Source organism: Vulpes lagopus, chromosome 9 (assembly GCF_018345385.1).
Source record: "Vulpes lagopus strain Blue_001 chromosome 9, ASM1834538v1, whole genome shotgun sequence".
In the NCBI taxonomy this organism is placed as follows: Eukaryota; Metazoa; Chordata; class Mammalia; order Carnivora; family Canidae; genus Vulpes; species Vulpes lagopus.
Genome location: NC_054832.1, coordinates 61,473,796 through 61,499,725, shown reverse-complemented (window position 1 = coordinate 61,499,725; position 25,930 = coordinate 61,473,796). Strand labels below are relative to the sequence as shown.

The 25,930-nt window shown below is 39.5% G+C and overlaps 2 protein-coding genes across 14 annotated transcripts in view; one reads left to right on the top strand and one right to left on the bottom strand.

Moving 5' to 3' along the window:
• The window catches only part of SULF1 (sulfatase 1), a 175,546-nt gene extending 169,848 nt beyond the window's left edge, over positions 1-5,698 (top strand). For all 11 annotated transcript variants that reach the window (XM_041769182.1, XM_041769176.1, XM_041769180.1 and 8 more), the window contains one exon: positions 3,371-5,698. In XM_041769182.1, coding sequence (XP_041625116.1) covers positions 3,371-3,401 — 31 coding nt within the window. In that variant the 3' untranslated portion in view covers positions 3,402-5,698. The remainder of the gene's footprint in view (positions 1-3,370) is intronic.
• A 4,733-nt stretch (positions 5,699-10,431) lies between these two features.
• The window catches only part of SLCO5A1 (solute carrier organic anion transporter family member 5A1), a 142,013-nt gene continuing 126,514 nt past the window's right edge, over positions 10,432-25,930 (bottom strand). For all 3 annotated transcript variants that reach the window (XM_041769625.1, XM_041769624.1, XM_041769626.1), the window contains 4 exons: positions 25,096-25,255; positions 22,894-23,135; positions 20,839-20,903; positions 10,432-16,672 (listed from right to left, as the gene is read on the bottom strand). In XM_041769625.1, coding sequence (XP_041625559.1) covers positions 16,215-16,672; positions 20,839-20,903; positions 22,894-23,135; positions 25,096-25,255 — 925 coding nt within the window. In that variant the 3' untranslated portion in view covers positions 10,432-16,214. The remainder of the gene's footprint in view (positions 16,673-20,838; positions 20,904-22,893; positions 23,136-25,095; positions 25,256-25,930) is intronic.

Genomic DNA, 25,930 nt, shown 5'->3' with positions numbered 1-25,930 from the left:
CCCTTACCAATGTAATTAAATCACATCTGCAAACTCCCTTGTAAGGTAACATAGCCACAATTTCTGGGATTAGGATATGGACCTCTTTCTCTCTGCCATAGCTAGTTATATTTGCTTCATAAAAAGAGTTTGGAGATTTTCTTTGGTTTTCTATGCTTTGCTCCTCCTTGAAGCCTCCTGTGAAACCTTAGGGACCTGATGCATCTTCATAGAATAGTTTCTTAATAACTTAACTTTCTTTGGAAACTGCTTTATCTAAGTTTTCTATTTCTATTGGGTCAATTTCAATAAACTATTTTCTGGGCAATTACCTGTTTCATCTAGGTTTTCTAATCTATTGCTTTGAGGTCTACAAAGTGGTCTCTCATGTTTTAAATTTCATATGTTTCAATGATTATTTCTCCCTTGTCATTTTTTATTTCATGTATGTGAACTTTCTCCCCTTTCTCTCAAGTACCTGAACTACTGATTGTTTTGATACTTTTTTAAAGAACCAGGATTTTTATTTATTAATTAGATATGTCATTCTTCCGTTCTCTACCTCATTAATTTTTGCTTTCACCTTTATGATTTCCTTCCTGGTGCTTTCTTTTGATTCACATTGTTCTCTCTGCAGCTTTTTTTTTGAGGTTTGGGTTTAATTCATTTATTTTTCATGATAAAAGTGTGTAAGGTGAAGAATGCTTAAAATGATATGTAAGTATCATGCTTTATGCATCATAGGTTCTAATACATAGCATTTTCTTTTTTTTTTTTTTTTTTACATAGCATTTTCATTATCATTTTTTAAAATTCTGCACTTTTAGATTTGTATTTTACTTTTCATCCAGATGATGTTTGTCAGCTTCTAGGTGAAAGGGCTTTCTTGTTGTTACTAATTTCTTGTTTCATTGTGTCAGGGTATTTGTAATATTTCTATTCTATGCAACTTATTAATTCTTTTTTTGTGACCTAACACAGAATCAAATAACGTGAATTTCTAGGTCTGTTTGAGAAGGTGAGAAGGAGTATACTCTTGGACACACTTAAATGAGATCTGATTGATTATGTATTTAGGTCTTCTGGATTATTATTTAATTTTAGTCCACTTGGCCTGTCTTAGATTGAGTATCACTTATTATATTTCCATGTACTTCACTTTGCATCTTTAACAGGTAGTTTCTTCTTTATAAAGGTAGTTGCCTTCCTCCCACCCTTTGGAACTTTGTAGGATTTGTATTTTTGTCCTCTTGGTTGCCTTTGAACATAAACGTTTTTAATGCCTCTAGTCCCTGTTTCTTATTTAATCTTTTATTATCTCATTGGTCAGTTTTTAATGGTGTTCTTTGATTCCCAGCTCTTACTTCAACTTTACTCTCAATGAGCTCCTTCTCTTTCAGCTTTTCTATCTTTCCTCCCATTTCTAGTTACATTATTTTCACTTTGTCATATAAAATGTATATATTATCTTTCGACCCATCTCCTACCTTCATTGTACTCCTAAATCTGATAAGTACATTAAATGTTCACATTCAATCCTTTTGCTGAAGTTTCTCCAATGATTTCTTGGTTGAATGAAGACTATTCAAGAGAGCCAATATGTATAGTATTCCCTGCATTCTTACATTTAGTTTTAGAACTGTTCTTCTGTAGCCTTGATACTTGAAGATTTGGATGGTTGTGAGATCGTTGATTCAGACTTTAATTTTTTTTTCAGACTTTAATTTCTGATTTAAGATGGTTTTCACATCCTGGGGTGCATGATTGAAAACATTTAATTTACTTGGCAATTTTGTATTGTGATTTCCTTCATTTTATGGTTTATTTTGGTAGGACATATGGCATTTTCATAAGATAATAGATTTTGTTATTCTTATTTTCTATTTTCTTTTATAACAATTGTGTATAGATTGAGGCTACCTTTATTAATTTCATGGATTTCAAGTATTTATGAGATTGAGATTTCTAATTTAATATGATCCTTTCTAGTGGATGTAACCAAATATACTTTCTTTTTTACTATTTTATTTTATTATTATTTGGGGGTGAGAGGGAGGTTGTGTGTCTTCCAAATTTTTCTTTTTCCTTTACAGGATATGAAATCCCTCCCCCCTCCTTCTGCTGTCCTCTACCTTTCTCACCCAGTTTCCAAAGGATGTTTCTTCTTGCTCTGTGTCCTTTTCTCCCTGAAGCAGTGCCTTTTAGACTACCACCTCGATTCATGCCCACTTCTGAGTCTCTTCCTGTTACAGTCTTTTCTACTTCAGGTTGACGTTCTTTCCAGCGATGGCTTCAACTCAGTTCTTGGCTGCCACTTCATATCCTTCTTCTCTTGTCTATACCATTTTTCCAGGGCTCGTACCCAAAGTGCAACGTTACGGCTCTGTTGAGATTTGGTATTAACTTTTTCTTTCTTTCTTTTTCATTTTTTTACTTACAGGTGGTTTGAAGATTACATGATTTTTTATCTTCTAGTTTACCGAGAGTGTGGGTGTTGTGTAGTTTTACTTATTCTTCCTGCTGATCTGTGTTGCTTTGTGGGTAGTTCATCACATTAATCCAGGCTGCCTCTTTCTAAGTGGCACTTGGACGCAGCAAGGGGAAAGATGCTGTTTTCCGCAGGACTATAGTCACCGTGGTGATGTAGAAAGATCTGAGAGAGAGAAAGCTGGTATGTTCTTTGTACACTGTGAAAAACATTCAAAGACTGACTTACCTAGAGCATAGAACTTTCAAGGCCACAACAAAATCAAAGAAACGGATGCAAGCATTAGATCTGAAGAGTGTAATTGCATTCACATTTGTTTTTATGCTGAGTGCCAAGGAGCATAAAAATGTCTTGCATTAAATGTCTTACATAAAATGTCTGAAATTAACTTTAATGTTACGTTAAAACACTTTCTTTTTTTTTTTACTCTTTATTGTTTCTTTTTATTTTTTTTTTCTCAAAACACTTTCAAATTTATCATTCACCCGGCGACCCTGTAGGTAGTAAAGTTCTATCGCACGACTATTCCCACATTTTGTCCCACAGGTGAGGGACAAAGACTCAGATTGCCTCACTCACATGATGTCCTGGCTGGAAAGTTGACTTGAGTAGAGCGGGGGGTAAAACATAAACCTCCTGACTGATGATGCCATGCATTTCCAGTACCAGCTGTGCCTCATCCTAGAGGTTTGTGCTTGTATGAGCCTCTTTCCAATTTTTTGTTACTGTTCGATCACTTCTGTAACCTAAGTCCACTCCCTGATAATAAATTACTAGGGGAAAATGCTTTTTAGTGTTGTATTTCAAGTTGATCTGTGCTGTTAAAAACAATGTAAGTTGCTTGTCTGATAAGGAGGAAGTACTTTCTCCACTAATGATCCACCTTCATCTCTCTTTCCACAGAGGACAGTTATGGGATGGATGGGAAGGTTAATCTGCCCAGCCACACCACAGATGTCAACTGGCAAGGTCTAGAGGATTTATACAGTGTGAATGCAAGTGTCTATGAGTACAGACAAAACTATACACTTAGTCTGGTTGACTGGACTAATTACTTGAAGGATGTAGATAGAGTATTTGCACTGCTGAACAGCCGCCATGAGCAAAATAAAACAAATAAGACTAAAAATGCTCAAAGTGATGGGTTCCTGGCTGGATCTGCTGAGCTCTCTGTGCCAGCAGAGACGGCCTCCGCTGAGTCAGATGAAGACCCGAGTCGTCTGGTTGGGGAAGCGCCTCATTTGACCTTGCCAGCTGACCTTCGAACCCTGCATTTGAACCAACCAACATTCAGTCCAGAGACGAAACTTGAATGGAATAACGACATTCCAGAAGTTAGTCGTTTGAATTCTGAACACTGGAGAAATCATAAAACTGAAAAATGGCTGGAGCACGAAGAGAGAAATCATCTTGAAACCGATTTCAGTGGCAATGGCCTCACAGAGCTGGTGCTCAAGCCCAGGCCCCGGCTGCAGCCCAGTAGCAGGCAGCAGAAAGAACTTCCCCAGCGTGGTGGTCCAGGAGAAGATGTTTTTGAAGATCAGCTGCACCTTCCTGTGCATTCTGACGTTGATTCTGTTCATCAGACGATCAATACGGCGGCCGTGGAGCAGCCTCCCAACTCCAGCAGCGAGAAAAGGATGTTGAACAAGGTGAAGAACCACAAGATGGGGAGCTTACAGAGTCTGGAAGGCAGTGCCTCCTTTCCACTCTCCTCTGACTAGCTGAAATTGTTACCTTACCCTAAACATAGTATTTTTTTAACTTTTTATTAGTAAACTAATACAGGCAATCACAACAGCCCACACTCCAAGCTACCGTAGGTACACAGGTGCAGAAGTTAGCACGCGCGTGAGCAGTAGGCACACAGGGACTCGGGGTTGTTAATTAACTATTTGTCAAGAATAGAAAGGAAAGTTGATCTGTGTGTGCTTGTTTGGGGGAGACTAAAACAGTATTATCTTTCAAAAGTTATAGGGATATGCCTATACAAATACTATCCAGTCAAGATGGCTAGGATTGTACTAAGTTTCTAAAACTTGACGTCCTCCATGAGTCTTTCGACACACTTTCCACTGCCTGCATAATGTGGTTTTGATTCCTTTTTTAACCACTGGGATTTTCAGTGCCATCATGTCCAATTTTTGCATTTTGAGATCAGAATGCCATGTCTATTTGGTTAGTCTTTTTTCTTTTTTCTCTTCCCATAGGCTTTTCATAGTCTCACTGCTTGCTCTCAGTGTGACCACAGAAAGTAGACCCCAAGAATGGCACACAGTATGGATCACATATTGTTCAGCATATGCTTTTGCCAGAAAATATTGCATGCGTTTTCCTCGACTTGCTAAAATTGATTAGCAGAAAGGCATGGCTAACGATGTTGGCAGTAAAAATAAATAAATCAACAAAACAAAGATTGCCTGCTCTCTCTGTGCCTAGCCTCAGTGTTCATCGTATGCTTCAGATTGCTAAATTTTATTATTTTATTAGCAGGATAAAAGGACTGAAGACTTTTTTTTTTATCTTTGTTTTCTTGACCTGGCTAATAAGGTCAAGTGCTGAGAAAATATGCTTAGTTTTGAATTTATATAAGAAATCTTTTTCAATTAAACAAACTCATGAATGTTTCATATTTTAAACACACCATATGTGTTATATGATTATTTTTAAGGCCTTCACCACGTTCTGGGTTTTTTTTTAAAAGGCATAATTCAAGACTGCTTTTGAAATTCTGTATTCTTGAAAATATTCTTGTTATGTATTAGATTTTTAAATACCAGCAAAAGGATTACCTCATGGAGAGTTATCAGTACCCTAGCCAACTTCCCAAGAAGGTTTTTTTTTAGCTTAACCGTGATTTTCTTTTTATTTTTAGATCATTCAAATGCATAGGTAAATTATGTTTTCTTTAAGTGTTTAAGGTAAACTCTTTTTAAAGAAAGTTTAATGTTATAGGTGAATCTTTGATAACTTTAAGTCTTTATCATAGACTCTGTACATATGTTAAAATTAACTAGCTCTTTATCAGATGTGTGTGTCACCAGCTGAATGACAGAAGAAACATATTTATGGTCATGAATGATGTGCTTTGTAAAAAGGTTTCAGGTTATTAGGAAGCATACTGTGTTTTTTAATCTTGTGTAATATTCTGTGATACTTTTATAGAACAATTCTGGCTTCGGGAAAGTCTAGAAGCAATTATTTCTTGAAATAAAAGGTGTTTAAACTTTACCTGTTTCAGAGAAATGAGCTTACCAAGTTTTTGTGCTATACACCCATTCTTTGCAAGTAAAATTGGGCCCTGATCTCAATTGACATGAAGGAATATTAGCCACATTTGTAAAATCACCCCAAAGTCAGTGTGTTACAGAACACGCTCAGATTAATGATTTCATTGTGGATTTGCCTCCTTGCTTCAGGTAGGATGTGGCAAAGGCAGCACAAGAGTGGCTTCCCTGCTAAGTCACCTGGGCAGTTGCACAGAGCCAGTGCTTGGTTTAATCCTCTACTGTCGCCATCCTGACATCTTTAATGACTTTTGAACAAGAAATCCCACCTTTCCTCATTTTCACCAGCCCAACAAATTATAGCTGGCTCTGGGCAGCACAAATTGGAGTTTTTCAAAAGCAAGAGGACAGGTCCACTGAAGGAAGTTTCAGTTCATTGGGGACAGAACCGTGGACTTTGCTTGAGCAAAGACCTAACCATCCTCCAATAATACCTCAGTTTCTCCTGACTGACAAATGCTATATACTTCCCTTGGCTCCCGATTTCCTGAAGAGCTTTCTCTTCTTCAAGTAGAGGGGGCTGACAATCTGTGAAATGTCCAGAGCCCAAAAGGATAATAGTAAAGGGGGAAGAAACAAAAGCAAAGGACTTTTTGAGATCTGCTAACCCGGCCCTGGGATAATTTAGGAAACCATCCATGAGTTTGCAAGGGCCGCTGTAACAAAATTCCACAGGCTGAGTGGCTTCAACAACAGACATTTACCTTCTCCCTGTTCTGGAGGCTGGAAGTCCAAGACCAAGAGGCTTTGATTTCTTCTGAGGCCGCTATTCTTGGCTTTCGGGTGGCCACCTTCTCTGCGCATTTTCATCCCTGGCATGTCTTCGTAAGAAGACGGTCATATCAAATTAGGGCCCACCTTATGACATCATTTAACTTTAATTACCTCTTTAAAGGCCCTCTCTCCAAATACAGTCACACTAGGGTTTAGGGCTTCAATATCTGACTTTTGAGGGGACATAATTCATTCTGTAACACCACAGTTTAATCAAGAGAAGAGTTTGAGATACTGCTGTTGACCAAAGGCACATCATTTTGCCTCCCTCCTTGTTCCTCTCCTACAAAATGGGAGTAGGCCAAATGTTGCTATCCTGGAGAAAATCCTATTTTAAGTACAATTCAGTAACTACTTATGGAGTACCTACTATGTGCAAAGGGCACGAACAAGACTTTCAGTTGCTGAAGAGTGCTTAGAAACTGGCTAGCCAATGGACTGTGTTCAATCTCTGAGGAGATGATGCCCAGAGAGCTCAGCTGATTGCCCAACTGCCCACTTCCCACAAACTTACCAGAGGCAGGGCCAGCCCCTCTCCATTTTCTCCACTTACACACACACACACACACACACACACACACACACACACACCTATACACAGAGACCAGGTCAGAGAAGGGAGAGGCCATAGTGAAACCCCATGTGGTAAAGAGTAGTGGAAAGAACAATGGACACGAATTCTAAATTTTACTATCTGTAAAAAGTGGGGAAAGTCACAAAACCTTCTTGACTGTAAAATTAGAGGTGTAAATCAACGGGACAAATACAACACATAAGTGCTTTCTTTTTCTAAAATGTGCCTAGGGGAGACATGGCTAATGCATGAGGACATTCCTCCATGAAGCCAGAGCACCTGCACCCTTAGATTCCTTCTCAGTACAGCCAGCAACACTGTTGAGTTGGTTTTGGAGTGTGAGACATAAACCTACTTGCCATGGGCACATGGGTAGCTCAGATGGTTGAGTGTCTGCCTTCAGCTCAGGTCATGATCCCGGGGGCCCTGAGATTGAGTCCCGCATTGGGCTCCCCACTCATCAGGGGATCCTGCTTCTCCTTGTTTCTGCCTCTCCCTCACCTCATGCACTCTCTCTCAAATAAATAAAAGTCTTAAAAAAAAAACCCTACTTGCCATATCCAAACTAAATAATATCTGAGGCTCCTCCCAACCTTCTTTAAAAAAAATAAAATAACCCTATCTGCAGGGTTTTTGGTTAGGAGAGAAAGAATGAATACTTAACACTCTCATCCCATGGCAAATGTACCTAAACATGTTGCCCTTCTAAAAAAAGATTTTTAGGGACACCTGGGTGGCTCACTGGTTGAGCGTCTGCCTTTGATCCAGGGCGTGATCCCGGAGTTCAGGGATTGAGTCCCACATCAGGCTCCCTGTGGGGAGCCTGCTTCTCCCTCTGCCTGTGTCTCTGCCTCTTTCTGTGTCTCTCATGAATAAATAAATAAATCTTTAAAAAAATAAAATAATAAAAGATTTTTAAATGCCTATTGTTCAGAACTTGCTTTAGAGCTAAGATGATCTCCATTATAAGAAGGTCCTCAATTCCCAATACAAAAAAAAAAAAAAAAAGAAGAAGGTCCTCAATTCCCCAAGTTAACCCAGTTCTGCTTGATATTTTCAAATCTATTCCCTTGGTATTTCCAAAATTTGTTTGGAAAATATTTTCAAAATTCATTTTAATAGAAAACAAAAGATCTTAGAGCAACCAATAACCTCAGCGTGGTCCACCTCCCTGGTTCATTTAAGCCCTCATGACCTCTTCTAGAAGTTGCTGGGAAAGCTATAATAGCACCCGAAGCCTCTCCCCTTCCAGCTCCAACTCTACTAGAGCCCACACTTGCTGTCTTTCATCACACAGCTCACCTCAGCCTCCCGCTCAGATATCTTCGGTGATTTTTAACACCACGCTGCTCACCAGAAGCTCCAGCCTTCCATTCACCCATCTGGTCCTCTCCATCTCCTGTCCCCACCAGCTCCTGCTGGATTAGTGCCACCCTCCCAGGTCTGAAGTCCCCACCTCCAAAAGTAAAGGGCTCATCTGCCCTTCAATTCCCATATTTTGTTTTCCCTTTTGCCTTATCAAACTTCACCTTCTCTTGCCACATATACTTCCCTCAACTCCCACCCCCTGGACACAGTATCTCTACCATTTTTATTTTACTTTCCCACAAGTAAGAAAACACTGATGTTATACCTGGTCTGAGGCCAGTGGAGTGAAAATGACCGGCCACGTTCATCACCTTGCCATTTGCCCCCATTTCTGACCAAGAAACCTACCTAATGCAACTATTATTCATACACTCACCTTCCTCTGAGTTGTGTCGTTGATGCTGAGGACTTCGCCAGCACAGTACCTGGGGCCTCATAACGAGCTCACTACTGTATAAAGTAAGCAGAGACAGTGACTTTCAAAAAAGCAGATATTTCCTGTTGAGATGAGGGAGCCCCTGCTCCCAGATATCAGGGAAAGTACTGCAGAGTGTTTGTGGACAAAGGGAGCTATGGATGGTGAGGTCTTTTGTGCTGAGTTGCCTCGCTTTTCTGCTAGCAAATACAAGCAGTGGGCAAAGTAATCTACCCTCTGTTCTGAATTTCTGGCCCTACACAGGTGTGCCTCCCCACACTCAGGAATTCAGAATCTGTGTCTTCAACCCCCAGTCCTCTTCCCCGTTCCCCTATGTACCTCCAGTCCCAACGGCACAGGTGACAGAGCCAGAGTGGGACCGATCCGATTATTAATGGATTTCAATGGAAGAGGAGGTGTCGTTGCCACCCTAATATGAATCTGGCCACATAAAAGCCCCATGCAGCTCAAGCCCAGGAAAGAAAAGGGATGAGAGATCAGTAAAGCATGTGATTTCCATGGTGACCATTAGGTGTCACTCTATTGCAACTAATGACATCCCTACTTCCAGCCAGGAACCACCCCTGGCAAAGCGGCCACTTCATTGATTTCGGAAGTAGCAGCACTACCATTTCGACAAGAACACATCCAGAGCAACTTGATCCATGCAGGCTTGCTCTCTCTTTGGTACCTCGGATCTTAGCCATTCCAGAAGGCCAAGGGAGGGCTTTAGCTTTCTACTGATGTATATTGGTATTATGAGTTGGAACTGCATCAAACTTTGACGTTTAAATACAAAAGTGAGCACCAAATATCGATCTCCTGGTTTTCCAATGACTTTGTGCAATTAAAGAGGATTCTTGGCGCTCCCCACCCCCAGAACTGGATGCTTTTTAACAGCTCTTAAAAACAGCTCTTTGCTGCGATTGTACCAAGTCTGGGGCTAATGCAAGGAAGATGAGCAGTCACATTCATAACCTTTCCTCTCTCCTCGTTTCTTAAAAAGCAATTCTCTTGTGCGTCTATTTCAAAAAGCCCAATATCCAGAATGATTCTCCTCTCCCTCAAACGTGTAGGGTATCTAAGAGATTCAAGAGAAATCTCTAAGTTGCCTAAATTACACACACAGATGAAGAGAAGGTAGACTGGGGAAGAGGGTACTATTTGCCCTTTGTAGAAACGGCTCCCACAACGAATGCACAAAGCCATGGAGGAAACTAAGCATTTCTCCAGCACAGATGTGTGCACACACCACCCGCCCTCCCCTGCCCCAGTAACTACTCCTGTATCTTGGGCCACTGTGACCCTTTAGTTTAGCTGTGCAGGAGGGGTGGCTGAGTGAGGAATGGAAATCAATTGCCCTGCTTTACACCTATGGAGTGCTCAAGGCAAGGTTCTAAAAATAACCACTTTGTGCTCTAGTCCATGAGTCATGCTGTTATTTCCGTAGCTCTTTGCCTCCCTCCGCCTCTCACCCAAAAGTTTTGGATGCCTTAGAAAACTCTGCTATCCATCAGAAGAGATCTCAGAGACAAACTAATTTCAATCCAACACACTTTATTCTTTTTTTTTTTTCTTAATTTTCAATGATCAAGTATTCAAGATGTTGTAAACCAAGGTTTATTAGTACATTGGCGATAGATTTCATCAAACACAAGGAAATTAGACATCTTTTAAATTACCCTAAGAGTTTTCCAAATAAATATTCATTGTAAAAATCACAAAATCAAACTCCTTTATGCAACAACTCAAAACGGCCTTTCATTACCGACACACTTTCACACAAAACACACACACCGAACACACACTCCACCAGGATCCTAATGCCAGTTTGACACAGTATTACATCTCCTTTAACTAAAGAGTTAGAGGCTGACCTGCCTATTTCGTGCTTCTAAATTAACATTTGGGGTTTGGGGCAGAGGTATGTATTTCAAGAAAAATGCCCACTATAAAGTCTTATCAATTATTCTAATTTTTCATTTCTAGATACAAAATTTAAACACCTTTTGTTCATCCCTTTGGTTTAATACGTCCCTGCAATTACTTTAGTTTTGGATATTTTCTCCTCTGATTTTAATATGTAATAGAATACCAGAAAAAGACAACACCTCCCAAACCCCAATTATTAAAAACACCTTATAAGGGTGTCAGGTTTTTGGAGAAGAAATAAGAAAAGATTATGTGAAATATCCCTCCCCCTTGAAATTATTTTTAGCATCTGATTATTCTTGCTAAAAGAAATATCAAAAACGCTGAGCTTTCCATAGAAAAGGTATGCCCCCATAGGGTCTTCATCTTTGCAGCGGAAAGTTCATGGATTAACTGGTCACAAGAGTAACGAGTGCTTGTTTTCTGGGAAGTTCTCTAGATCTCCAAAAGCAAAGCACATGCAGTCCTTTATCAGTGAAACACTGTAAATTCAGTGGCGCATTTTTGTGGTGACATGCATCATCAAATACTTTTAGCACCGAGGCATTTTTTTGTTTTATGTTGCACAAGCAAATACCCAAGGAGGGTTTTCATCATATCTGACCCTTCTTAGGGCTGAGTAAAAATGAAGTGTTTAAAATAACCTGTTCAAACATACACAGATCTGATTCCAATGTAGCAAGAAGTCTGCAACAGACACAGCCAGCAGCATCCGGGAAGATGAGGAAAAGAGAGAAAACAAAAAAGATAAAGTGCACAGGCTACAACCTTCGCCTGCCAGCCATGGCATGCTCTTCCATATCAGGAAAGAAGAGCTACAATTAACGTGTAGAGGCTACCTAGTGGTCTGTAGAACAGAATTAGCAAACCTGTAGTCTAGGCAATTCTGGGATCATACAGTGTTTTGGTATCTATCTGCTACTAGATACTCTAGAATACTCCATATGCACCTATTTAGCGATGGTTATACTCATGTTTCTGTGCCATTTAAGATGTTTGAAGTCCACACACATTAAAAGTATAATTGGTTACCCCCTGGACTTGGGCTTTCCTACTGCTCCTGGGCACACTGGAGAATTTCCACAAATGCTTCAGGTCCATTCAAATACTACACAGCTGCTCTTTGGTTGATGCAAAACAGTCCCCAAAAAGAAACTTTCTGGCTCCCAAGTCCACCAAAGAATGCAAACAGGAATTGCAGACGGAGGAAGAATTTTCCTGGTAGTTGGTGAAAATGCAAGACTGCCACTACTTCCTCCTCCTCTGATGGCTGCACTTCCAAGCGCAGGCTCCCAGTTTGTGACCGCAGCTACTGACGGTAACAATCCAGCCAGTTGTTTGGTGTGGAGCATGTAACATTTTGTATATGTTCATTTAACATGTAACACTTTGTATATGTTCATTTCAAACTTTTATTAGGAAACTTTAAACCCATAGTCACTAAAAATTAATGGAAATGTTAACATTCTGAAAGAGGCAGAAAAGAAAAAAGAAAGAACACACTTAAAATCCCCAAAGCTCAGATTCAATAAATCTGAACCACATTTCCTCATGATTCATTTCAGAAATTCTGAGACTCAATGCTAACATCAAAATTGATTTGTTCTATATTAAATATGAACTATAAATAAATACTTGAGGTATGTTATGATAATTTTGAATATAACACTTAGCTAAATAAATGTAAATTTACCTTGAAAATCTAAACATTAAATTTTGATGCTTCCTACAGATTTTTTTCTATTCTACACAAAGGAATAATAACTTCTCTACTCTCCAGAACAGTAACACATCAACAAATGTAATGCTATACCTTACTAAATTATAATCACACTTGTCTTTGTTAACCTAAACCATTATAGGCATTTATATAGAGTAAGAAACAAGTGATGGAGATAGAAACCTGAACCCTGATTTGGCCACTCTGCACAATCCTAAACAAATCTCTTTACCTCTGTGAGCCTCAGTTTTCATGATCTCTTAAAAAAAATAAAATAAAAATAGTTATCTTGCAGGTTATTAACAGTATTGAAATAAATGATGTATATTAAGTACTTGACAAAATTCTGAATCAACACTCCACAAGAGCTAATTTATTTCTTCTCTGCTCCTCTTTATTCCCCCCCACCTCAGTTCTGAATGACTTCTGAATGTTTTCAAGAATTAAATCTCCCTGCAAAGGATAAGGATCTCATACTAATGAAGGTAACAAAAAATGTGCTCCAACCACTCACCTCTCCCTGGGGAGTTTCTAAATTAATAGGCTAGACTTGTGGATATTATATTTGCATATTAAAGCCAAATAATACATTAATCTACAGAGCTGATAAAAAAAAAAAAGGTGACCTTTTTCCAAAACAATTAGAAGCCTAAGTTCATAGAAAGTGGGAATTAAACTTATAATAGGGGCTGTGACAATAAAGTAACAAACACAGAAGAACTTCATATCTACAGTTAAATGGTGCCATTTGTCAAATAGTTACTTTAGTTGACTATGTAATATTACAAGGATGCTAAGAGGACCTGAAGCATTTTGGGGACAATTCTTAATTGGTACATATTCTAAAACCTCAGTCTTCTGTGATTTTTACTACTTATTCTACATTAACCAACAACACATTAATGATACACCTGCTATTTATAAGTATCACATACTTGAGGAAGTACAATATTAATATTGTGGTGTACAATTCAGGCCAATTTCTTGGAATTCTGGCCAGTCAACCTAAAGAATCTCATAGAGCAGGAGAGGGTAATTGGTTAAAATACTGCCTGATAGAGAACTGGTCAATGGTTGCTGAACTGGATGGATGAGTGTTCAAGGTAGACAAAGGGGACTGTCTAATTATACTGAAAGAGTCAGTCACTTCCTACCCTGGAATTCTGAGAGCAGCTCCTTTTCAAAATATACTACCCAAGAAGAGAGAGATTCTAAGAGTGTTGGAACATACAATCTTAGCTTTAAAAAAAAAAAAAGTGCTAATCCCATCCAAATTCTTTCAATGCAGTTCCTTAGCAATGAGGAAAGAATTAAGAAAATATCACCTCTCCCCAACCTGTATACCTTTAGCTCCAAAACAAAAGGAAACTTTCTAAAGGGTCTAAAGGATCAAAGATCTCCCACAGAGAGTAAAAGGGAACCCTAAGGCACCAGAGTAGACACTAAGTTAATCAGCAATATTCTCTGAAGACCTTCAAAATATACCACGTGGAGCCAGGCGGAACAGACACCCGGATAATTAAAGGCAACAGCTTACTTATGACTGAGACAAATGAGAATGGTCAAAGGGAAGCCCTTGTCACCTGAGACCACTGGCTCCACCCTTTACAGACATCATTCAGTCTAACAGTGCTAACACTCTCCACAAACTGCATGCACCCAAAAGGGCCATCTGACAATACCGTTCTTCAGTAGAGAGGAAGGCGACCTGGTACCCACGAGCGATCATACAGCTCCACCAGTACCTCCAAGGAGGAAGGGCAAAGAGCCTGAATCATGGGACAGTTCTGTCAATCCCTTCCCCCTGTTGAAGACTGGAAGTCAGCCAAGGAAATAATTTCCCAGATTAGCCCCCACACAAGCATAGGTTCCTTGGCAGAAACCATTCACAATTATATTGGCATTTGGACCCTAAGGTCCCTCTTAAGTCTGGGTTGCCAAGATTCTTCTTCTGAGCAGCCAGATCCCATGAGTTAACCTATCAGGCCACAGAGCTGTCGGGAAGCATCTACCTTAAGAACCATGTAGAGGGACACCTGGGTGGCTCAGCAGTTGAGCGTCTGCCTTCGGCCCAGAGCGTGATCCTGGGGCCCAGGATCGAGTCCCACATCGGGCTCCCTGCATGGAGCCTGCTTCTCCCTCTGCCTGTGTCTCTGCCTCTCTCTCTCTCTCTCTCTCTCTCTCTCTCTCTGTGTGTGTGTGTGTCTCATGAATAAATAAATAACATCTAAAAAAAAAAAAAAAAGAATGAAAGAACCATGTAGAAAGCACTCTGTGTGGTAGGTACCTAAGTCAACGTGATGTGCTGGGAGGAACTGACAAGGATTATGGATCATGAACCAAAGGTGCCTTTAGAAACAGAAAATCCTCTTTCAGAATCGCTGTGGGAAGGCTAACAGATGTGAAATCATTCTAACTCCGATAAAGTAGAATTCAGTACAACAGACAAGTTGATTTTAAATAATTTTCAATCATGACTTAGGATCATACTCTCATAGCTCACAGACCTCCCTCCTCCTGTATGCAAAGTGATTTTCATATCACAGGTATAGCTTTCCTGATTTAATTACTCAACTTCGGGGGGCAGCCACAGCAATTTTCTGTACGTAAAAAAGAAAACAATACAGATCTGCTAGGGTTTCCAGGAATATAACTTAAAATGATCAGATGGGACTCAATCTTACCTCTGTGGAATTTCTTTTTCCAGCTATTGAGTGTCAAGGTTACAACTCTCAACTACCCTTGTGTGGGCCCATAGAGCTAAAAGAATTTCTGCAGCATTTTTTCTTTGGATGAGAAAGCCATCAAGTTTCTCTCTTTATGAGGCATCTCAAATTAAGTTCTAGTCATATTATTTAGCACACTGGTTTTAAAGCCCCTGGCAAAAGAATACTGGAGTTTATCTTCAAACTATCAGATTTACAAGTCAGCAGACTCCTTACCTTATGATGGGGCTGACAGACTAAAAGAGAATGTGTCTTATGAAATAAAGTAGCTGTTCCTTTTATCACACTATCCATGATTCCTTTGAAGCATTTAAAAAATTCTACCTGATTTATGACTCTGCTATGGCTTAAAATGCTATTAACAGTACTTCAGGGAAAGTTTCTTGTCCTCTTTTCAAAACGTATCTGCTTTAGTCTCTTGAAAGAAAAAGTAACATGCTGCACTTACATTTTTCCCAATCAAAATTGCATAGTTGAGGCAAATTCATTTGTGCTTTGTAGCAGAACTCACAGTAGGTGTTCATATCTAAAAACTTGGATTTGTAAATGCAAAGTCATGGTCAAGCTCACCTCTGTTTGGAGTGTATGCTAATGACATGTACCACCATTACACTTCCTGTGATTTTGTTAACCAGGCACCTCTCAGCCTTATACCACACTGGAGCATGAGCATTAAATTAACATAGCGGAAATGGTAACAAATATATCTCAACTCCTCTTTCTTGGAGAGAAGTGGGGGAGAGGGGGTGAAGGCTCCCAGTCTTGTTGAGGTATCCAGCCCTCAATCGATGGTGGCTGTGTATACTGAGTTTTGTTGGTTTGAGGATTTTGTCTTTAGAGGTTAAAAAAAGAAAGAAAGAAAGAAAAGAAGGCACGGGTGTTTCTTAAGTTGCCATATTCAACTCAACCAACAAAACTAAAGTCTTCCATTTTCAAGCTTCAAGAGGGAGGCTACATGGCAGTAGGGCTTTCTTCCAGCCCCGGATCTGGGGAGGAGCTTATTGCTTCGGGGAAGGGTCCCGGATAGGTCTGTGCTGTGTATTGGATCCCTTTCTGCAGACCAGTCTCTTCATGGAAATCCCCCTGGCTGCTGAAAGCTGGACAAGATCTAGTCCGGGCATACTTATCGGCGTTGTCAGTGTGGCCCACCATCTCGCTCACAGTGCTCAGAGGGAATTCTCTCCACCTCTGCCTCTGCAGCTCGTCCTCCTTGTATTTAATGGAGTACCAGGCCAGAAAAATAAAAATAAAGCCAACAAATTTGAGGCCAGCCGCCAAACCAAAATAGACAAAACGAAATGATGTCACGTTGTACTCCCAGCAAGAGCCTTGCACTCCACATTCCTGTTGCCAGAGCATGCAGGTGGTGTCAATAACTGCTCCAAAGTAAATTGGAGTAGGAATGTATGCTAGAGTTGCAGAGAAAAAGGAAAAGAAAAATATTTAGCTTCTCTTAAAAGAGAAAACAGATTTGTAAATTAGCAAGGTGCTTATTGGCTCTAAAACCAGTTGAGGGCAGTGGTTTTCTTGTGTTACTTGACTGTTTTAAGTATGTCACATCTTATCATAATATATTTATTATAAAAATGCTAAGTTATAAATACTTTAAATCTTCCAATTTGCAACCCAGTCAGAATACATTATTGATTTTTAAGATTATAAAAATGTCTATTGCTAAAAATTCAATTAGGCAATCCTTTTAAACTTAAAAAATCAGATTTTGTCATGGAATACTCAAGAGGCTCTACTAACACCCTTCATGAACCACTAAAATTCAGTACACTTAGATCCGATGGGTTGGGTTCTAGTCCTTGGGTGCAGGAAAAATATAGGGAGAAAACTGCCCCCCTATAAGTCAGAAACCACATCAAATGGCAAACTGCATAAAGACATTCGGCACATAGAAATAATTAAGGCATAAAATTCATCTTTGAAGCTTGTGAAACATCTGTGATAAGCAGTAGCTTCATTGTTTGGGCTATGAGATAGACATTTCTTTACTCCCATAAGAAAGAAAGTCTACCCAAGTAGACTTCCTTCACCGTATGTTACTCCCTTTACTGAAATGTTTCCCCATCCCCAAATTGTTCACCTTGTAATTATCTACCCTTCCTTTAAATTCCTCACTCACTCAGGTGCCACTAATATTCCAACTGCATTTTGAAATCTCCATTGTATCAACTATCACATAGCGCTGAAAGTGTTTACAGGTTTGTCACCCATAGTTCCTTGATGGCAGAGACCATGCCTTTTATTCCTTCCATCCCAAGGACCCATCAGGACAGCCCGTGGATCCTCAATAAGAGTTTATAAAAGGAAGTGATGGGAAGGAATGAGGGAGAAAAGGAGAAGGAAAAGAGAGAAGAGAGGAAGAAAGGGAAGATAGTGGGCTAAGAGCCCAGGTGATGTATTTTTAAATATGTTGTATTCATTTAAAATGAGGTATGTTCGCTACAATTAAAATTTAACATTACTAAAAAACTCTATTTGCTTTGGAATTTTAGGAAATGGAAATTGGCTTGTGGGCCCAACTATAGTTTTTCATAATCAACAGAACTTAAGTCAACTTTGAATTAATTAAGAGATGCCTGAAATGTACTCCTTCCACTTATTCCTGACACTGCAACATCCCTCTGTTGACTTACCTTTACCTCCAATTCCATATGAAATCACCCCAACTCCATGGCATCAAAGATAGGCAGAGCCACGACCCTTTTGTGAAACAAATTTCCTTCCTTGAAAACAACTTTTTAGTTTTCAACAGGAAATATAAAGAAGCTTCTTAACTAAATCAAAGCATATCAGAATTTCCTTTAACCAGCTGGCTTTCAAAAAATGGGACCTTCATTTTTTATGTATATTTCTTTATTGGAGTTCAATTTGCCAACATTTGGTATAACATCTAGTGCTCATCCCGTCAAGTGCCCCCATCAGTGCCCATCACCCAGTCACCCCATCCCCCTGCCCACCTCCCCTTCCACTATCCCTTGTTCGTTTCCCAGAGTTAGGAGTCTCTCATGTTTTGTCACCATCTCTGGTTTTTCCCACTCATTTTCTCTCCTTTCCCCTATAATTTCTTTCACTATTTTTTATATTCCCCATATGAGTGAAACCATATAATGATTGTCCTTCTCCGATTGACTTACTTCACTCAGCATAATACCCTCCAGTTCCATCCACGTCAAAGCAAATGGTGGGTATTCGTCATTTCTAATAGCTGAGTAATATTCCATTGTGTATATATACCTCATCTTCTTTATCCATTCATCTTTCGATGGACACTGATGAAAGCATAAAGAAACTTCGCACTTTGAGTCAACTGTTTTTAATAGGTGGGTGTCTTTCTTAACTATTTATATTTATTGTTAGGGCTATGTTTTTGATTGATTGATTTATGTTTTGTTTCAAGATTTATTTTTAAATAACCTCCATACACAACATGGGGCCCGAACCCACAACCCCAAGATCAAGAGTCCAATGCAGATGAGGCACCCGGCTATGTTTTTTTTTCTTTAATCATAGAATTAGACTATAAATACCATTTATGTGTATGTTTGTCCATTCCCGAATCTGACCATGAATATAGCTTTGTTTTCTGGTTTTTTTCACTCAATGTCATCTTGTAAGCCTTTTCTCATTATATCTTTTTCCTTTCCTTTTATTTTTTTAAGTTTGTTTGTTTGTTTGTTTGTTTGTTTATTTATTTATTTATTTATTTATTTATGATAGACACAGGGGGAGAGAGAGAGAGAGAGAGAGGCAGAGACACAGGAGGAGGGAGAAGCAGGCTTATTTATTTATTTATTTATTTATTTATTTATTTATTTATGATAGACACAGGGGGAGAGAAAGAGAGAGAGAGAGAGAGAGGCAGAGACACAGGAGGAGGGAGAAGCAGGCTCCATGCCGGGAGCCCGATGTGGGACTCGATCCCCGGACTCCAGGTTCGTGCCCTGGACCAAAGGCAGGCGCTAAACTGTGGAGCTACCCAGGGATCCCCTAACTTTTTCCTTTTAAAGTCTCATTTGTAGTGGCTGCAAGGTATTCAATCATCCAGATGATGCATAATTAATTCAGTCAATCCTCTATAGAGTTGACCATTTCACTGTTTTCAATGTTTCAACATCAAAAATAATCCCTCAATCAACACCACTGTATATATATTTTTGTATGTATGTATATACAAAAGTATATGTATATAAAAGTATATGTGTATATATATATGTATATAAAAAGTGTATATACACATATATATTTTGTATAAAGAAAATATTTTCTTTAAAAAAAAAAAAAGAAAAATGGGACCTTCAAAGTTTTATCAGTACCAAAAAAACAAACAACCCATTCAATGCAACTAGAAGCCTCTGAGGATCATTGGGAAGTCCCTACTCTGGGCTGAGCCATCAACCACAACATAATAACAAATTGAGAATTCCAAAGAAGATTAATGTTTCAGAGGGTCAGATGATACCATTTTAAAGTGTTTCATCCTCCAAAATGTAAATTAAAAATTTAAGTAAAAAAGAAGCAAAAAACTTTTTTTTTGTCCTGTGGACAATGATACTGATTACTGGTAGAAACAAAGCTGAAGAAAATGAGACTCTTACTTGCAAAAGAAAAAATATACTTGATGATGGGGCAGTCAATTAAAAAAATACATTAAAATTGATCAAGGCAATGGGCTACTTCACATGGTATTTTCCATGCATTGTCCCAAAACGCCACAGAGTAATATGGTGTTTGTCAAAATCAGAACAACGTTCTTCACATCCTAATGAACTCGCAACATACTGACAGTGCTAATGAGCTTCTCTTGTTATTAAATAAAGGAGACTCTCCCTATGTATCAATTTGGGGATCTTTCTTTGTTCTTTTCAGAATTTCTAATTTCTTTTCTCAGAAAACTTGATAGGTATACTTTTTGCCCAGCCCCACAAAACTGTTGTAAAAGAGTAAGGAATTAAAATTTTTGCAAATAATATGAGTGCCAATTTCCATCATTTCCATGTTAAAAAGGCATAAGAAGAGCAGCCCGGGTGGCTCGGCGGTTTAGCGCCGCCTTCAGCCCAGGGCGTGATCCTCAGCTCAGGGCATGATCCTGGAGCCCTGGGATAGAGTCCCACGTCGGGCTCCCTGCATGGAGCCTGCTTCTCCCTCTGCCAGTGTCTCTGCCTCTCTCTCTCTCTCCATGTCTCTCATGAATAAATAAATTAAAAAAAAATTTAAAGGCATAAGCAAACAAAATGCCAGGATCATAGCCCACTACAATCTCTTGGTTCAATAATTTTTACTGTACCAAAAACTCTCTGGAAGAATTTAGCCCAAGTTTATGCTCATGGTGTAAAAGAAACTGTTCTAAAGTCAGTTGTATTCTGTTTCATCAAATGACAGAACTGGGTAGCTTCTAGTGCAAATCAGAAAATAAAGAAGTTGTGCCCTTGCCATTAACCTTTAAAGTCTACCTACTACTCTACTAATGGTAACAAATGATTGACTTGCCATTTTTAAAGGACAGTGAGAATGTACCATCTGTAAAGAGGAACTAAAAGGCATGTGTGGAAATTCAGAAACGTACCAAGTGTTCGCAATAAAACAAACTGCATTCCCAGCGCGAAAGGCCTCTCCTCATCTTCTACTGACCTACAGTGAAGGCAAAAAGAGAAATGTTTTAAAACACTGGCCTCAGGAAATGAATGTTACATCAAGCCTGCTTAGCGCAGAGCCGGGGACCAAAGAGCTGTCGTGCCAAAATATTTATTTACTAGAATTTATTAACAACAGCCCAAAGAGACTGTAGATGTAGTTAAATTGGTGAATGAGTTCTCAGAAGTGACTCTGATTCACTCCGTTTCTGGGGAAATTCTGGTGGAGGGCCAAAGATTCGTGGTTGAAGGTACAGAAGTATTTCTGAGCTTCCAAAAAATCAGTTCTGTGAAAAAATATATATAGTATTTTATCCTAACTACTGCATTCTTTTTTTCTATTTGCTTACACTTTTCAGACAGTAGGTGTGTAGACCGAAAGTTACTCCCATAATTTCTCAAGGAAAAGTGTAAAGGAAAAAAGTTAAAGAAAGAAGTAGAATCAGAAAAAAGTATAAAAAACAAACCAAACATTAGAAAAGGAGTGAATCCCTCCACACCGCCTTGTTTTTTCTTCTTTTCCTAAAACACAGTCTCCAAGTCATTCCCACATGGCAGGAAGATCAGAATCTATTGAATTGTAATTAGTCAAGATGAAAGGGCTCCTTTTCTGAAGGTTTGGGTTAGAAGCCAGCTGGTGATTTGCCATGTTTGAGCACTATAACATGGGCAGCCCTGATCTGGGTTATTTAACATCTCTTGCAGAATTAAAGTTTAAAGAATGAGATTATTAATGATTCATTTTTTTTAAATGATGAAGTACCCTATCCTTTCTGTCCCATACACATTGAGCTGTAGGTATAGCATGTCAACTTCCCAAGGGACTGGCACACCTGCCATCTTTTCTGCACCTTTCTTATCTTTTCCTAGCAGTTTGCCTAATGCATAAGAATCTGTTGATAGAGGAATTGAGTGAATCAACCAATAGGCCTTCCCATGGGAGTATCCTGTTAACATACTGATGTTAACATACTGATAACAGTATGCTGTTATCATACTGATGAGGAATGAATTGGCTGGGAAACGTCTAACTCAGCATCCCATGGAAGAGAAGTCAAAATATGCACCATAAGCAACAGAGCCCAACTACCCTGCTAAGCATGACATCCCAGCAGATGTGCCCACCAGGTGCCCAGCCGTGGGGGGTGCTGAGGAGCCAAAGAGGGGGTACAGGAAGAATAAGAACTAATTCCCTTTCCTCCTCACTATTCATTACCCTGCCACCCCTGGCTGCCCTAAAGCTGCTGTGGACATGCTCTTCCTTCACCACACTGTCCGCCTTCTGCGGCGTTTACCGTGAATGCCAACACTCTGATCTGAATGTGCCCCTGTCAATGTTTTGAATAGGACTTCCATTAAAGTAACGTCTGGGTTCTCTTGTAAGCAAAACACCACAAAAGGTATATATAATAAAGCACAGCATGAACAACTGAAAAATTACATCTCCCAGTCTGTCCTTTCCTTGGTTCAACTCCAAAATTTTATATGATAGTAAAATTCATGAAATCAGCATCTTGAACTCCAGGCCCAGTGTGAACTGTCACCGGTCCTAGAAGTACTACCTGCCTCCAAGGTTGGAGAGAACATTCTTTGCTGTACAGGAGATTTAGCAACTTCACTAAATGACTTCCTGCCCCATCTGGAGTCAGGCTTTTTGTGGCTAACATGGTGACAACTTTCAGCTCCGAACTTGAACCCTTTAGGGTGCAGACTTTGGGAACCAAAGGCATCCAAAAGAAGTTTCACTCAACTACAGGACTAGAACCATCTGAATAAAGAAAATTCAAGGGCATGAAAGTTACAATCTTCTTTTCTTTTCCCTTCCTGACGTGGGAAAACTCTTAAGTTCAACAAGCAAATGTCTGAGCGCTTTCCTGTACAATCAAACTGGCTTTCCTCTCCATTTTACTATATCAGTCTCAGTCTGGAATGCGTACTTGGGCAATTCTGAGTGTGTAACCCACCCAGAAGTGGAGTGCTGTTCTCACCTGAGTGTTACTATGATGGCTGATGGTTGGGCACATGCTGTGATGAAGGTGACGATGAAGAGAAAAATTAAGAACGGGATAAGGGTATTGCAGGCCCGTTTGCACTTCCCAGACACAGCATAGCCATTCTCGTTGAGATACGTTTTAACAATAACCACGCGGAGCTGACCGCGCTGTCCCACTGTAGGGGGAGTGATCACTTGCCGGCTTTGGACACAGGTGCACTCTGTGTAATTCCTTATCTAAGGGAAGACAAAGATTGGTTGTGAGCCAACCTAAAGCACAGGAAAATTAAGACAAAGTTAAAAGCTCTAAAATAACTCTAGTACTTAAATATGCATAATATTTTGCTGAGCAGAAGAAGTCAATCAGAGAAAGACAATTACATGGTTTCATTCATGTGTGGAATATAAGAAATAGCGCAGAGGATCATAGGGGAAGGAAAGGGAAGCTGAATGAGAAGAAGTCAGAGAGGGAGACAAACCATGAGAGACTCTTAACTCTGGGAAACAAACTGAAGGTTGCTGGAGGGGAGGTAGGTAGAGGGGATGAGTAACTGGGTGATGGGCATTAAATAGGGCATGTGATGCAATGAGCACTGGGTGTTATATGCAACTGATGAACCACTGATCTCTACCTCTGAAACTGATGATGTTCTATATGTTGGCTAATTGAATTTAAACTTTAAAACATGCATAATATTTAACTGAAAATATATCCTTATTGCTAAGAGTAAGGATCCAAAGTGTGCATCAAACAAAGTCTGCTGGCCAAATCATCTAAACCTAAACTTTTATAAGAAGCTTTCAACACTCAGTTCTATAGCGTTCACATTCCATATGCTCATTTTGGTCACAATTATGTGGTGTTTCCATCACTGTTTAATTCTTGGGTTCCCTGATTAGAGAAGCCCCTCAAAAACAGAAACCAAGCCTTCTGCTTATTTGTGCCCATTGGAGCACCTAGCATAAGCCTGGACACAGTGTAGGACTTAAGGTAATATTTGTTAAATAAATGCAGAGAATTCAGGATGCAGCTGTGATGACTCCAGGGCCAGGACCAGTGAATATATCATTGGCTGTTTCATTTAAAACCAGCTAATTCAAGGAGCTAAAAATGTATTTCAAATAAAAACAATCAATCTTTCTGCCTCTTCTGTTATTTTTACTGACCAGACATCAGCTGAACTCACTGTCATTGTGACCTCTCAGCCACTTAGAGAAGCAGTAGCAACAAATATGAGGATGGGGGGCCATTTGGCCATCTGTGCTCCAGGGACTGCTGGTCTCTTTTCAAGAATGAGGACTGTACATTAAAGGATTCACTCACTCACTTGCAGGGAAATCCTTAGCCCCCAAGAACAGATCTCCTCTCTTTCAACTTGGGCACATGCTGGAGCTCACCCATTATATAATGGGGATCCAGCAACAGGCTTTCTCAATTTATCACCATAGCTTAAAACTCAGAAATCAAATATGGTAACCCCAAAACATACAGTCAATGGTCTAATCCCTGAACACCCACACAATACAAGCCAATGCACCTTAACCTTATTAATTAAAGCAGCCTCCCACAATCTGTTCTTATGCAAAGAATGAAACCAGGCTCAGTAAAGAACTGAGTAGAATATGAAAACCTCCCACAGTATTACAGCCTATTTATAATTTACAGGGAAGGGAATTCTCAAAATAGCCTATTCTTAAACTGACAGAAATATCTTTACTCTGAAAGTTAGAAAAAAAAAAAAAAAGAAAAGTTTGAACTGATAGTCTATAAAAAATAGCCATTGCCCATCTTCACAGATTCTGATCAGGGAAGGTACTCTCCTATTCTCTTCCACTGGCACAAAATGTGGTCATTTTGACCTTCAAATGCATCGCAAGGGCCCTAGGAGAGTAAGAAATGGGCGGCCTAGCACTCAACCTTATCACATTTCACTGAGTTGGCACAGAACGTCGTAAAGTGGGAGAGGGCTGATGTGAAACCAATCACTGCATCCACAGCTCCAATCGTCCCTGGAGAAAAATGATAGCATTGCATAATTTTCCTTCCTCTGGGTTTTTGCCAAGATGTATTTTGTAGGTTATCTGAAGTTCCTTGAAAAGAGGGACTGAAGCCACGCAATAGCATATGAGTCCTAACACGTCCTCGTCACAGGATGTTGGATTAATGACAGTACAGGAACTTGTGAAATATACTCACCCCAGTGCTAAGATTACCACTGTTAACACAGCCAGCCAGACAAGGGTTAAAGTATGTAATTCCATCTGATCCACAGACTGGCTCATACTCGTGTATTTTACAACCACAATTAACATTGCAGCTTCCTGTCAGGTTCCTGTGAGGCATGGTGAGAGAAGGTCTAGAGAGAAAAAAGCAGGTCATGAGCAACATTTACTAAAATAAAACTCTAAAGAAAGTTCTCTACGTTAAGTAATTTGTCCATTTTAGAGAAGCTAGTCCCAATAAATCAAAGCTATGGGAGTGTAAAGTAGCCACCTTAGATAATAATCACGACTTTCAAACAAAACATAAAGAAAAATGTTTCAGTCTTCTGATACTATAAATTCAATATTTTCACATGAAATTATCTATACTGCTTCAATCCTACCTTCCATCAGGTGCTACAGATCTGAGCTCAGTAGTTCCAACCCCGATATAACTCCATACTTATTATAGACATTAAGCTGTATGTCTTAACAAATCCAGGCCTCAATGTCTTTAACTATAAAAGAGAGGAAATACTTTTCCAGATCAATAACACCATTAGGAGGGCACAAACAAAATCCACCCATCCCAGTTGTCGACACAGTTTCCTTCGAGCAAAAACTTGAATTGTTCTGGAATAAATCATCAAAGAAAGACATGCAACCCTAGAAAATGAATCAGAAGTGATTTTCAAAGATCAGAAATCACATCATTAGTTTGATTTAAACAACCAGATAAGAAAAATTCAGTCCTTCCTTCAGAATGCCCAGATGCGAATTCACAAAGTGGCGGATTTTGTTTTCTCATAAGATCCTGATGTATGGGTGGT